We start from the raw sequence: 12,998 nt of genomic DNA, 5'->3' as shown, positions 1-12,998 counted from the left end.
TTTCGCCATTGTCCGTTGAGTGTCTTCAATCTTGATTTCACTTGATCACTTGCATAAATATTATCCTTCAAAAACTAGTGAAAATGTGAAATACAATATTTATTATTTTTACTTAAGACACATGTTTGTTATCATCAAAATTACATTATGTATAGCCTTTTAGGCTAACACTATTTCCATGGATCAAGATCAATACGGATGGTACAGCTAAAGAAATCCTAATATTTTGAGGTTATAATGGTACTTTCAAGGGACGTTTGCAAAGCCTAAGGCTTGGGATATTCAAAACTAATTCAAAACTAATCTCTTGCCGAAATATATACTTGCTATCATTCTTGCCATTGAATTGACTTCTCACAGGGTAGGAATTTAGTTTGGCTAGCAAGTGACTCAGATGCTAAAGTTTCTTGTACAACTAATTCCAATTTTATGCCATCTTGGCAATTTCGTACTAGGTGGCACAACTGTCTGCAATTAATTCATGGCATGACGTTTTGTTGCTCTCATGTTTATAGAAAGGTGAAAACTGGAGCTGACAAATTTAATTATTTGGTAAATTGAGTTGTTGCAGGTTTATTTGGCAGGACTCGCTTCCGGAACCTATACAGAATTTGGGGCGATGCGGATGCTTGGGTTTTACCCAAATATGGTTTTTACTGATTCCGATTTCTTAAATTTTGTTCAATAGTTGTGCTCTGTGTGTGTGTAACTAAAATGCTCTTTAATATTTTGTCTAATCTTTACGGCATTTAGACAATATATAATATTTCATGTTTATAAAATGTCTTATTGTGTTAAATTTCATTACAAAATGATTCCCCTTTGCTGGTTTCATAGGTAAAGATGGGAAATTAGTACTTTTCACAACAGAAAAAGCAAATACGAAATAGGTGCAATTGAATCCATCAAAATGACTTGGAGGAGTGACAGACAGAACTGACATTCTGACAAGGATCAATATTAGAACACCTTACAGTTAAATCATTTGACATTCGTCGAGTTCTGGCACTTGCACTTGACAATTAATTGCTTTCAAAGAATATAGAGATATGGTTTCATTTTCTTCTTTTCTTTTTTAATTCGGCAAAAAGTATAAATAAATTTCACAAAAATCAATGCTAAAACACTATGATACCTTCGAAAGCCACACAAGCTCTTATCAATGATTCTAAGGAGGTCTGGAATTTCCTAACTGGCAGCAACAACATTTTGAAGCAATAACTCCAAGTCCTTCAACCTGCAAAGATGATGAGAAGCATATTAATAGATATCTATGGACAAATTAACTAAAATTGAGATGAGCCACTAGCAAATTATTCACCCACTGTACCTTACGTTGCTTAAATCGGGGTAGATAGCGATAGCATCTTTAAAATCCTGAATCAAATAAATCATAAACCTGGTTATCTCAGGAGGCAACCTTCTGTCTGTTAGTTTAAGTTGAACAAGGATCGATTATCCTCACTTGCTCTGCTGTTGAAGACGTGTAAGTGATCACACATGCCATCCCAGCTCTGGTTGCTGCCTGCAAAGATAAATTAACTTTTGCTTTACAGTTTGAACATGGTTAGTGAACTTGTTTTAACATGCAATACCAAATAAACTGACACGAGGTAAAATGTAGGCCAAAATGTGAAGTTAGGACTGATCATTCAGTTGATTGCGTATAAATCATTGATTTCAAAAATCAAAATGATACGCTGCAAGACGTACACTAAATCGAAAAGTGGACCTCCATGGCTAATTACTCATAAGAAACAGAAGACTTACTTGTAACCCTATGACACTGTCCTCTACCACCAAACAGTCCTTCTCCGATATACCTAGCCTCTGCAGGGAATAAAAAATTTCCTGATCGGTTCATAATAAATACTAAATGGTATTTCATATTTTTATTGTTTGCATAATCAAGCTTCAGTGCATGTCATTGTAAAAACTACCTTAGCAGCAGTCACATAAATTGATGGATCAGGCTTCTTTTGCTTTACATCATCACCTGCAAGTAGAGAAGCGAATAAAATAAAAATTGAAGTATCAATTTTAATTAGTGGAAGAGACAATATAATGAATAAAATTAGATAAAGCATAATAAATGAAACAGGCATCAGCGACCTTGGTGCGCACACACACACACTCTGTTAGGCATCAATGTGCCATTTGTCATCAGAACATAAGATTGGCAGTCTGAACTCTGAAGGAAACCAGTAAATTATATGGACAAATCATTTGTATTGTAAGTAAATGAATTAGACATGTAAAATCATAATAGAAGGTGATCTTACAAAACAAAATTCATCACAAACCTGCAAGGAAGCAGTCGAGACCTTCAAACCGCTCCTACAAGGAGGAATATTTAGTTAATAAATAAAAAGATTGTTCAAGAGAAAAGTATTTCTGAATGCATGCAGTGGCATAAAAGAACTTACCATTCCTATGAGGTTTTCGAGACAAAGTATAACTGAACTTTTGGTTGCTGCAGAGCAAACAGCTACTTTTTTCCCCTGCAACAGCAAAGTAGGACAAAAAAAATCACTACAATAAGCAAAAACAATTAAATCTCTTTCTGCAAACAAAATAAAAGCTAGTAAATTACCAATATTCATTTCCAATGAAAGAAGTCATATTGAAAAGAGATGGATATAAAATCTAGTCAAACTAATTGACAGATTCAGAATATTAAAATTCAATTGTGGACACAGAGATGCATGAGTAACGAGCAATTTTATTGTACCATCATATTAATGACCGACTAATAGTAACAGTAATTTTTTTCTTACAGCAGCCTTGGCTTCATCCATCAATCTCAGAACTCCTGGCCTAGGCTCCACCTGTTCAGAATGACACCGGCCAGTCCTTACTCAATGAAGACATAACAAAATTAGAAAGAACAAGCAAGTCACTGCAAGTGTGAAAGTCTACTTACAGTTCCAGATTTGATAATTTGTTGGTACCGTTCAGTTTTCCAGTCCTATAAAACCATACAGGCGTAGTTACAATAAAGTTTTGATGTGCATACAAATCACTCCACAGCAATAAAAATTCAGCATCAATTATTGCCAAAAGTAAGAACACATAGGGTAAGAACCAAAAGACAATCTCGGATATCATGGCATTTTCGTAAGTTTTTCAGAAACAAAAATTTCAGATTGTAACTGAAATAGACCCAATTATTTATTATCTTCCAAGTTTGGTGAGCTTTTGGTCTCCCTAACTTCTAAAACAAATTCACCACCCGTTTCATTTCCTATGTTAACTCAACAGAACAGCTAAGCGAAAGTTAACTAATATCACTGCATTTTCCCCTTTTTTTTGAAAATAATGAAAAGATTGAACCTGAATTAGATCAATCAACTTGGCTTGGTCATCATCGGTTACTGGGGGATTCTCGAATATGGTGGAAGATGGCCACCCGTGCTCTTTAAAGTACCTTAAAATTCCCAAAAACCAATCAACAAAAAGCTCAAAAACTTAACAAAAAATTTGAAGTAGTAGCAGTTTCTCGGGAACAAGACCATCTCATTTTGGGTTTACCGCCCCCAATTTGATTCTGGAGCACGTCATAAAACTCGGGGTCCCAATTGAGAGACTGCTGAGAAGAAGGGTCGCAGCGGACATTGAAGTGAGAGAAAGCATCATTGTAAGCTTGGCGGTGCAAGTGCTCGGATTCAATAATCACACCATCGCAGTCAAATATGAGGGCCTGAAGAGACTGTGAAGAAGCCGACACGCGAAGTGCTTTTCTGGTTAAAGATAAGGACAGTGGTTTCTTGTTACTTTTAAAACGGAGAGCATTGGTGTGAAAGATAGGATTATGAGTTAAAGAAGAAAATTTGGCAGTAGTAGTAGTAGAAGAAGAAGAAAGAGTTGCTGTTTGAGAGAGGATCACCGTAGAAGCCATGAATTTGTTTGTAAAATTTTTTATGTGGATTCTATTTCTTTCTTGCTAGCTTTGAGTGATGTCAGATGTGGCGGGTTAAAAATTCGTGTGGTTCTAGGCAGTTTATTGTAATTAACGGATATAACGACCGGCTACATCAGCAGAGCATAAATTCCTTTTCTGTTGGCCTAGGACCATTTTTTCCGTATGCTTGGTTTTTCATTTCTATTTTTACTATTTTTCTGCTTTCGATAAAAGCCAATCCCATATGATGGGTTCGTCAAAAGATACAACTACAAAATTTAGCTTCTCCTCCATTGGGTATTGCAAGTGTTAGTAGTTTTAATAAAGTGGATTAGAATGCTATCGAAATAGACAAAAACTTGAACATGGCGCATTCTCTGAGTCTGAGGTCATTAGACTGCAATCATGCATTAGATTGCAAATGTCGAGCAACGTAAACGAGTGGTTTATAATGACGCTTACACATCATTTTAAGTGGATAAATATAAAATAAAAAACCCCGCCTACTCTATTAAGAACCAAATATTATCTCCGATTAGAATTCTACAACCCCGAATTACAGTCATAAAAAATGTATCCTCTCATCCCACAACCACCCCTTTTTCATTTCTCTTTGGGAACCATATGAATTTCCCAAGAAATATCCACTCCCTCAAGCCATTGTGCCTAAAGTTTATATACTCCAGGCTAAGCCCACTGTTTTTATTCTGGTTGTGTGCGAGGAAAATCTGCAGGAAAATTTGCTTTGAAAGGTAAAGGCCATGGCCATGTCTCTTCCATAGGTTACTTCATATCTCATTCAAGTTAATGAAAGATCACGTATTATCAGAAAGACTAAAGTGGTTACAAAGTTGTGCCTCCACCATCTGACATAAGAGATACAGCAGCTGCAGCAGCAGTAGGAACAACCCCTGTTGAAACACCTGGTTTTGACAAATGTAGAAGCCTGCCAAACAAAACCAACAAGCATGTAAATATGCTGCGTAACTTAAAATTGATCATACCAGCACATTTTTTCCCACTGAAAACAAGATGGGACAACTCATAATTAATCAGACAATTGTAAATATGCCTCTAAAGGAGAAGAAAAGTTCTTACGGTGCAAGATATTCGCAGAATGATGAAACAGCAGAAGCCACTTCAGTGTAATTTTCAGATGATGCAGGTGCTGTCACTTCAACCAACTGTATTCCAGGTGTTACTGGCACAGCCTCATCTGTTGCATGTAGCTTCAGCATTTTATTTACAGATGACACAGTTACAGTAATCTGAGCACCCCTTTGAAAATGGAAGGCAAATCCTACTCTCAGCAACTCATGATCCAACTTGTAGCCAAGTGCGTTGAACAGTCTAAGTGCGTTCTTGCTTACTTTGCTTTCCACCATAGACCTAACGAGAACAGAAATTTGCTCTGCACCAGCACCCCTCATTGCACCTCCAAGATGTTTAACAGTCCTACAACATACAATAAAATCTCTCTATAATGATACTCTATATAGGAATAACCTCTAAGTAGTCATAAAATTTCGGGCCAGTTATAAATAAGAATAATCTCCATACTGTAATGAGTTATAATTTTTCGAGATCCCGTCTTAAGGAATTTGCCTCTACAAAGCAATAATTATCTGTATATTGCAATATATATATATATATATATATGATATTACATTAAAAAAAAACTAGCCTCCATATAGTACACTTAGACAATGAGAGAAAAACATTCAGAAGAACGCAAACATTTAGAGATCTTTAAGATGACTTCGCATGTTCCTAACAATATATAGTTATATATGCTATTTTTGGAAACTATGTCTATTTCTTTTATCAATGTCTATAGTATATTAGATTTGACATGCCTCATTAACTTATTATTAAAATAGTGCATACTTTAGCTGCACACCACTTGTAATAAGGATAACTAAGCCAAAGTAATAATTTTTGTAACTACATCGCTATTAAGTTATAACTTCCTCAAAGTAATAAAATTAATTTGGTCCCAACAATATGACTATAGAGAGGTTTACTGTAATAAATTTCATACGCACAAAACACAGACACATACACACATACATATACAAAAAAATAAATAACTAAATCAAATAACACATAGCATATAATCATCTTAGTATACCATGTGGGTTCGGGCAGCTCAAGATCACATAAGAGTCTAACCTCAGAAGCAACATTTCCTGAAAAATGAAGCACATAATCCTCATGATAAGCAAGAAATAAGCCACCAAATAGACAAATATAAACATTTTATTTCTTCGAAGTTACAAGTAAATTGAGCCGCATAAGGATCTCTTGACCTTGTAGAAGTCATAATAATTTGAGCTAAAAATTGCATCAAGCAATAAAGATAGTGCTAAAAGCCCTCTTAATATGTCAACAGAAGGGGCAAATTTCAGCTTCATTCTATTGTTGTGAGTTGTAGCATTGTAAACATACTTTGCAAAGAGGTTGTCTTTAAGAAAATTTAAATACTTACCAAGGTTGGGGTTATTTTTTAAGCATATTTCATGAACCCTCAAGCGATCTCTGTGAACACCACAAATTCCTTGAAGAAGAATCTCAAGAGCCTCAACATGCTGCAAGACAAAAGCTCATATCAGTGTGAATATATATTTTTTATTTCATTTTGTTCTATTTCCTTTTATGATTTAAACTAACCCTCCCCAACCCTAGTACGTGCAGGATTCGAATTCTAAATCTCTTGTACCAACCAAGAGGTTTTGCCAATTGAATCAACTAGTACACACATGTTGATGTAAATAGTTAAAAACTGCCTTGGTATAGAATATTATTTCTAAATTTTAATTCAATATTCAGCATCTTTATCGTCTACCATGCTCATAATTGTCAAACTCACTGGCCAACAACTCAAAATGTACCGCATGTATCTCATTCAACCTCAAGGCAAATAAAATGATGTGCGAATTCTTCACTAGAATTAACACTAATCTTCACTGTGGTGCAACTGTATACAGATATTTCAAGACTACAAAATCATTAAAACAAGAGTAAAACTTTTACAAACTTAAGAAATATATATTTACATAAGTTACCTGTGTCTCTATAATTCCTTGAACAACGCACTCCATCAAAATCAGCTTTAGTTAATCTCAAACATTCAATACACATAGCATCTGAACTGTTAAACACAATTCAAAGTTTTCTACTTTAGAATGGTAACACTAATTGAAACAACTAAATTTTATCAAGAAAAAAATTACCAGAATAATGCAAAATATATCAAATGAATAAATATAAGAGGGTTTTTCCCGGACACATTCTGAATTGGTTGTCAAAGTAAATGGACAAAAGAGATCACACTCCTCACCATATCTTGACTCATCAAAGATCAAAATAATTCCATACACAAATTAATTGAAATCAGCCAATCCAAATTTAAAAAAGAGAAAAACTCAAATTGCTCCCATACACCTAAGCAGTTAAAAAATACAAATACAGACTTAGAATGGGCTGCCATGATGAATAGGAATCTGCATTAATAAACTCTTCAATAATTTATCCAACAAAAACATTTGACCGGAAAACATAATGAAAGAATCAATAAGCATAGAAAGGACTTTCACAGAAGTTTAAGCTTGAGAAGAAGTATGATTCATCTTCTTGAAATACCGAGAAACAAAAAATCCAACTATATTGTGGTGTTGACAAGCCAAATGCTTCACGAACAGCAAGAATCAATGTACAAACTAAGAAACCATAACCAATTTTTCAACAGCACCTAAAATTGGGAGACAAATCTAGCAGCCCCACAATATACTTTAAATTCATTAATTTTAAGACCAAAAATTTAAAAGCACAGTAAAAGCGTGTTTGGATAAAACTAAAATAAAAGCACCGCTCCGATGACAATATGAGTTAACTACTAGTTCAGATACTTACCTGTTTGCCAGAGAAGCCCGACGAATGAATCCCTTAAAGCTGATCCCCGAACTCAAAAGCAAAAACCCTGCTTTCAATCAAATCAAACAAAAATTTAAAACATGAAATACCATCCAAGTAAAATTGATGAGAATAAATATAATGAAACTATCAGAAGCCCTAAAACAGAAACTTCTTGCAGAGGAACAAGCGAAGGAAAGGAATCATTTCCAAAGACCGTTAATTAAACAAGACAGCGCCCAATTAGGGATTGATGGACATATCAATGATGGCGTAGAGCTCTGTTTAGGTGATTACCTTCGCGGGTTTTGTTTGATTAACAGTTCAGAAAATTGGAGCAGAACACTCTCTCTCTTGCACTCAAAAAGCTCAACGCTCAACAGCGCAATGCGTGCTGTTTTTTCAAAACGCTGTTTTGTGAGGCTAAATCTGCAAATCTTGAGGTATAATTTATATCCAAGTCCCTAATGTTGACGTCAATTTAAATAATTCACCATTGTGCACAATCAATCAATGAGGTCCTCCTTTTAACTTGAACCTTATTTTAACTTCAGGTAAATTTCAATTTACTCTAGCTAAAATGACGATCTTTAATCTCTTAAAGTTTTGAAATACAGATTTATCCTCATTTACCATTAAGAAGATAAAGAAAAATCTTCATCAATGCATCTCTTATTTACCATTATTTTTTGAACAAGAAATAAGATAAATTGATATTTTCATAATGGTAGAGAATAAATGAAAATTCGGGATTTTCAGTATAGGTTGGAAAGAATTAAAATTTACCTTTTAATTTTTATCATTTAGGTTCTTCATAAATTTTAACAACAATAATGGTATGCATCATGTTTGTCTTTAGAGTACAATTGTGTAGTTTGATTAGTCAAAAACAATCTACTTAGTAATTAATTGTTCATTTTACGTAACAAAATCTCTAAATTTGTCCTTGTAGAAGCAAATCTTACTTTTACATTAACTTTTTAACTTGAATTTAGTAAACTCCGCAATAGGGACCAATAGAGTGAGAATAAAATTTTGTCCCTACAATTGCTTAAAAATAGTAAGAATCATAGATAGATGATCAAAGACCCTAGTGACAAGAGAAAAGTTAGGAAATGCTCAGGCTTATTTGACATTGTGAAAAAAATAATTGTAAAATAAAATTCTATAGTAGTTACAAGTATTTGCTAAAATACTTTAGAATTGTAGTTTGACAAACAAAACTAAACAAAGCTTTAATTAATTGATTGCACAAAAGCTGATTTATTTAATTTTCAAGCAAACATTATTGAAAGGCCTTCATTTGCTTCTCTTTGATAAGAGTTTTATTTTTACAAAATATGTCCTAATTTGTTGCCTAATTCTTTTACCGAACCAACGGTGGTCCACAGTTAGTACAAAATAAACAGAAGGTTGAAACTTTCAATTACGATTTTACACTTCACAAAACCAAGTTGCCCACATTAAGAAATAGTTGCACCTTGATCACTAAAACAAAATCGTTAAGTGCCGAGATATTGCGTTCTAGTCAGTAGTCAGAAAAGTATTAGAGCTTCCTCCTCACAAAAAGGAAAGAATGCAAAAATAGAGAGGTGGATTACGAAATGTACTAATAACGAGTGAACGTCTACGGACACGAGTCAATCTGGTTCAAGTTGTTTTATTTCACGCCTCTAATTTTAGTCATCATGATGCCATTGAGCAATTAACATGTCCCGGATATCTTTTTTTTTTAGGGAAAACCTAATACGTCACAGAGATTGATTCTGATACTTGTTCGTATCATTAAGCAAAGCATGGCATGGACCTTGTCCGTGCAAATCCCAAGAAGATAAGGGCCGAAGCCGGGCCAAACAATTAAAAGAGAGGAGGAAAAAAAAACAAATACAAAATCAGAATCAAAAGGAGAATATTCATAGCAGAAAATTCCTGTTGAGTAGCGACAAGAATGCGATGAAGAAATTGAAAAAGATCTGTTACAGATATCTGTACAATAGCGTATGAAACTTGAACGTATACAGTTAATGCTGACAGCATTAAGATGTCCCGTGACCCCATCCCCATCCCCAAAGAATCCGAGGAGCACTAACACTATACTATCAAACATTCACTAAAAATAATTAAAACCCGTTAACTAGTTCTAATGCTGGTTAATTAAATTTACAGAAAATTAATAAATAAAACTATCAGAGCTTACAAACAAACCCAATGGTAGTAGTATTACCAATCTGATGATGATCTGAAGCTTCTTGAATTCTAAGGGTTATAGAAGTGGCCATTACAGCGGCATTTCCATCCAAGCGGCTTGTAATTAGAGTACTTCTTGGTTAACGAAGATGGGTCATTGTAAAACGCCATGGGATGAGCACGAGCACGAGCGCGAGCGCGAGCTGCTTTTGGACCAGGCAACGTTGGCACCTGAACCGCCATGCATGGGTGGCACTGGTTGCATTTGTTGTGGCAGCTTGGTGGTATTGAACCCAGCCTTGTTTTGTCTTCAAATAACAAACCCTACACCCACAAAGTGTAAATATGCATAATCCTATCATGCCAGAAAGTGACAAAAATATAAATATTTTTGAATGTGTCGATCGAGGCTTACACGAGGTCCAGGACGAGGAGAGCGTGGAGGGAGGTAAATGCTGGAGACAGGAGAGCAAAGAAAAAGGAGAAGGAGAAGGAGAAGAGAGCAAAGTGAACTCATATTACACTAATTTATGAAAGCATCTTATGCAAATGACCAAAGAAAACAGAAAGCAAGAAATGAAGCAAGGCAGGACCAATTGATGGTACTGTGAACGAAGTTTCATATACCAGCAGAAGCAGCAGCCAAAGCAAAAAACAAACGATTTAATAAAGAGAGAGAATTTATTAATTTGACTAGCTATTTTTATTTTTATTTCGGTGGGGTGGATTGAATTGAATAAAACAAAAGAAGAAGAAGAGAGGGAGGGGAGGGATGGACAATAAATAATGAGGAGGTGGGGTGGGTGAAAGCTGAAAGGGCCTCAATATAAGAGAGTGAAAGGAACAATTCATAAGATGAACAACAAATTGTTGGTAGAATCCACATCGAGAGAAAGGACCCATCTGGCTTTTTCATTTTCATTTCCTTTTTTTCTTGATTTGATTAAAGAGCAAGGGTTCTGCTTCTGCTTATTAATTAGTCGCTGCGTCGAAAGCGAAACCATTGTTGTCGCGGTTCGGGTTAAAAATTAAAGCAAACCCTGTGGTTTTGCAATTCAAAGCATTTATTAACCATTCGACTCACTTTTTTGCTTTCAGTGTTCAGTGCTCGGATTTCGGAGTCTGGACTTTGACTGAGTTGACTTCAAACACACACATTATTCGGAGTTTTTTTTTTTTTTTTTTTTGGTTTATTCCAATTTGATATTGCCATACATATTTATAAGTTTATCAGACAGAAGAAATAAAAATATGTGGTCGAAAAAATTCTTTCACGCTCACTACTGTTGTAAAAATTCAAGGTTTTGAAGTTCTTTTCTTGTCACCAACCCCTAAATTTTGATTCTTATTCTTCAATTTATGATATATTATTTAGTTATTGTAAATATAAATTATTTAACAATGCCAACAATGAAAATTTATGTGAAATGAATAATTAACAAAATTTTGATTTAAGGGGCGGTGTACCAAACAGCTATGCATCGTTGTAAGACATAAATGCTCTTTGTTGGCACATTTTGTGGAATTATTTAAATATGAATACAAGTGCCAATTTGTCCATAATTCTTCAAACAAGATGTGACCTTAACAATAATTAGACTTGACATGCCAGTGTGATTAATTAGCCAGGATGGCCATGCAAAAATTTGGCAGAAACTGGTTTAGCAACTCATCGGCATGCGTGAAGCCGGCAATGAAATAATAATTGATCAACTCGCCTTGACATGGAGAATAAAACGTATGGTGGGTCAAATTATATAAAACGGTGATAAAATGTCACGGTTCAAATTAAATTTGAATTTTAGTACAATGTCATAATGATAATAAGAGCCCCCAGAGACTCCATTCAGAGAGTTTAAAAGCTCTGATAAAAGCTGATACTTTACCTAATGCTTGAAATTTTTGAATTTCATTTTTTCCAAAGAAGATAAAGGCATGAAAGGAAAAATTTCTTGGATGAGAAGCTTTTCTAAGATCGTGGGGACCAAGGATTGTTTTGTTTACCAATTCTATGTTTCCCGATTTGTCGCTGTGATTTATTGTTAGTCAAGCTGGCAGCAGAGCAGCAGCTGTTTGAGAACAGAGACACTGATCAGTTACTGATCGTAAGTAAAACGCCTTTGTTATAGAAAAATAAAATATAAAAACTTACGAACAGTAAACAAGTATTTATATCTGCTTCTGCAGAAGCAGTTTTTCGCTTTTTTAGGCAGCCTTCTTTGTTCATCAAACACACGCGAAAAAAAGAAAAAAAGAAGAAGAGAAAGAACAATCTAATTCCCTATCCCTTATGACTTGTGAGTTTTTTAATCAGTTATTACGTTACCTACTATTCTAATTTAGAGCCAATTGCTTTTGCAGAAGTGCAAGAAGCAGCAGCTATATTGATTTCTCCACCTTTATTTATTTATTTTTTGAGAAGATATTGATTCTGCTGCCTGCACCTGCCCAATAAAAAGGGGGAAAATTTTTTTATTAGACATTTTAAATTGTTTTATTTTTTAAAAAAAATATGACAAAAGATCTACTTTGTTTATTTATTTTTTTATTTAATGATGTTTTACTACGTCTACGAATTACAAGTGTTCACTATTGACATGTAATCATAGTTTTGAAGGGCCAATGATGCACTTACTTCCCGGCCCTTGAATATGACAAAAAAATAGATGGGGTATTCTTTGCAACAAACGTGATATTAGAAATTAAACTCTCACAATATATTACAGGGGCTCAAACTAATGCATTTACAATTGTAAAGATAGGGTCTTGACCACTCGGCTTTGGTTGAGTGGTTGGAAACAAAGCTTTTGATTGGCTTGTATCTTAAATTTGAGACCCAAAGTGCTTCATTAAGTTCACATATTATAATCTTAAATGTTAAACTTTAAATTTTGAGTGATGATAGACATTCTAAATTTTTATTATAAATTTTATCTCAAATAATAGGACATATGATGTGTCATTTATTACATGATTAATATTTTTTTACAAAATCTAA

At 34.4% G+C, this 12,998-nt stretch overlaps 3 protein-coding genes across 3 annotated transcripts; all 3 read right to left on the bottom strand.

Moving 5' to 3' along the window:
- Window positions 1-924: 924 nt before the first annotated feature.
- Window positions 925-4,146, bottom strand: LOC102618945 (haloacid dehalogenase-like hydrolase domain-containing protein At4g39970). Its single transcript, XM_006466183.4, has 11 exons — window positions 3,513-4,146; window positions 3,334-3,427; window positions 2,924-2,968; window positions 2,778-2,828; window positions 2,427-2,501; window positions 2,304-2,337; window positions 1,941-1,996; window positions 1,771-1,830; window positions 1,466-1,525; window positions 1,331-1,377; window positions 925-1,237 (listed from the first exon to the last, which is right to left on the bottom strand). The coding sequence occupies exons 1-11, from the start codon at window positions 3,896-3,898 to the stop codon at window positions 1,189-1,191; spliced, it is 957 nt and encodes a 318-aa protein (XP_006466246.2). The 5' UTR covers window positions 3,899-4,146; the 3' UTR covers window positions 925-1,188.
- A 147-nt stretch (window positions 4,147-4,293) lies between these two features.
- LOC102619246 (mediator of RNA polymerase II transcription subunit 18) lies at window positions 4,294-8,237 on the bottom strand. The gene is made up of 7 exons (XM_006466185.4): window positions 8,111-8,237; window positions 7,814-7,880; window positions 6,967-7,052; window positions 6,390-6,489; window positions 6,033-6,090; window positions 5,000-5,356; window positions 4,294-4,847 (listed from the first exon to the last, which is right to left on the bottom strand). Exons 3-7 carry the CDS (start codon window positions 7,000-7,002, stop codon window positions 4,745-4,747), a joined length of 654 nt encoding a protein of 217 aa, XP_006466248.2. The 5' UTR covers window positions 7,003-7,052; window positions 7,814-7,880; window positions 8,111-8,237; the 3' UTR covers window positions 4,294-4,744.
- Window positions 8,238-9,705: 1,468 nt separating this feature from the next.
- Window positions 9,706-10,926, bottom strand: LOC107178183 (EPIDERMAL PATTERNING FACTOR-like protein 1). The gene is made up of 2 exons (XM_015533053.3): window positions 10,416-10,926; window positions 9,706-10,324 (listed from the first exon to the last, which is right to left on the bottom strand). Exons 1-2 carry the CDS (start codon window positions 10,515-10,517, stop codon window positions 10,070-10,072), a joined length of 357 nt encoding a protein of 118 aa, XP_015388539.2. The 5' UTR covers window positions 10,518-10,926; the 3' UTR covers window positions 9,706-10,069.
- Window positions 10,927-12,998: the final 2,072 nt, after the last annotated feature.

The sequence above is a fragment of the Citrus sinensis genome, chromosome 7, assembly GCF_022201045.2.
Source record: "Citrus sinensis cultivar Valencia sweet orange chromosome 7, DVS_A1.0, whole genome shotgun sequence".
In the NCBI taxonomy this organism is placed as follows: domain Eukaryota; kingdom Viridiplantae; phylum Streptophyta; class Magnoliopsida; order Sapindales; family Rutaceae; genus Citrus; species Citrus sinensis.
Note: the sequence above shows the minus strand (reverse complement) of the source record. Positions and strands in the feature narration are given on the sequence as shown.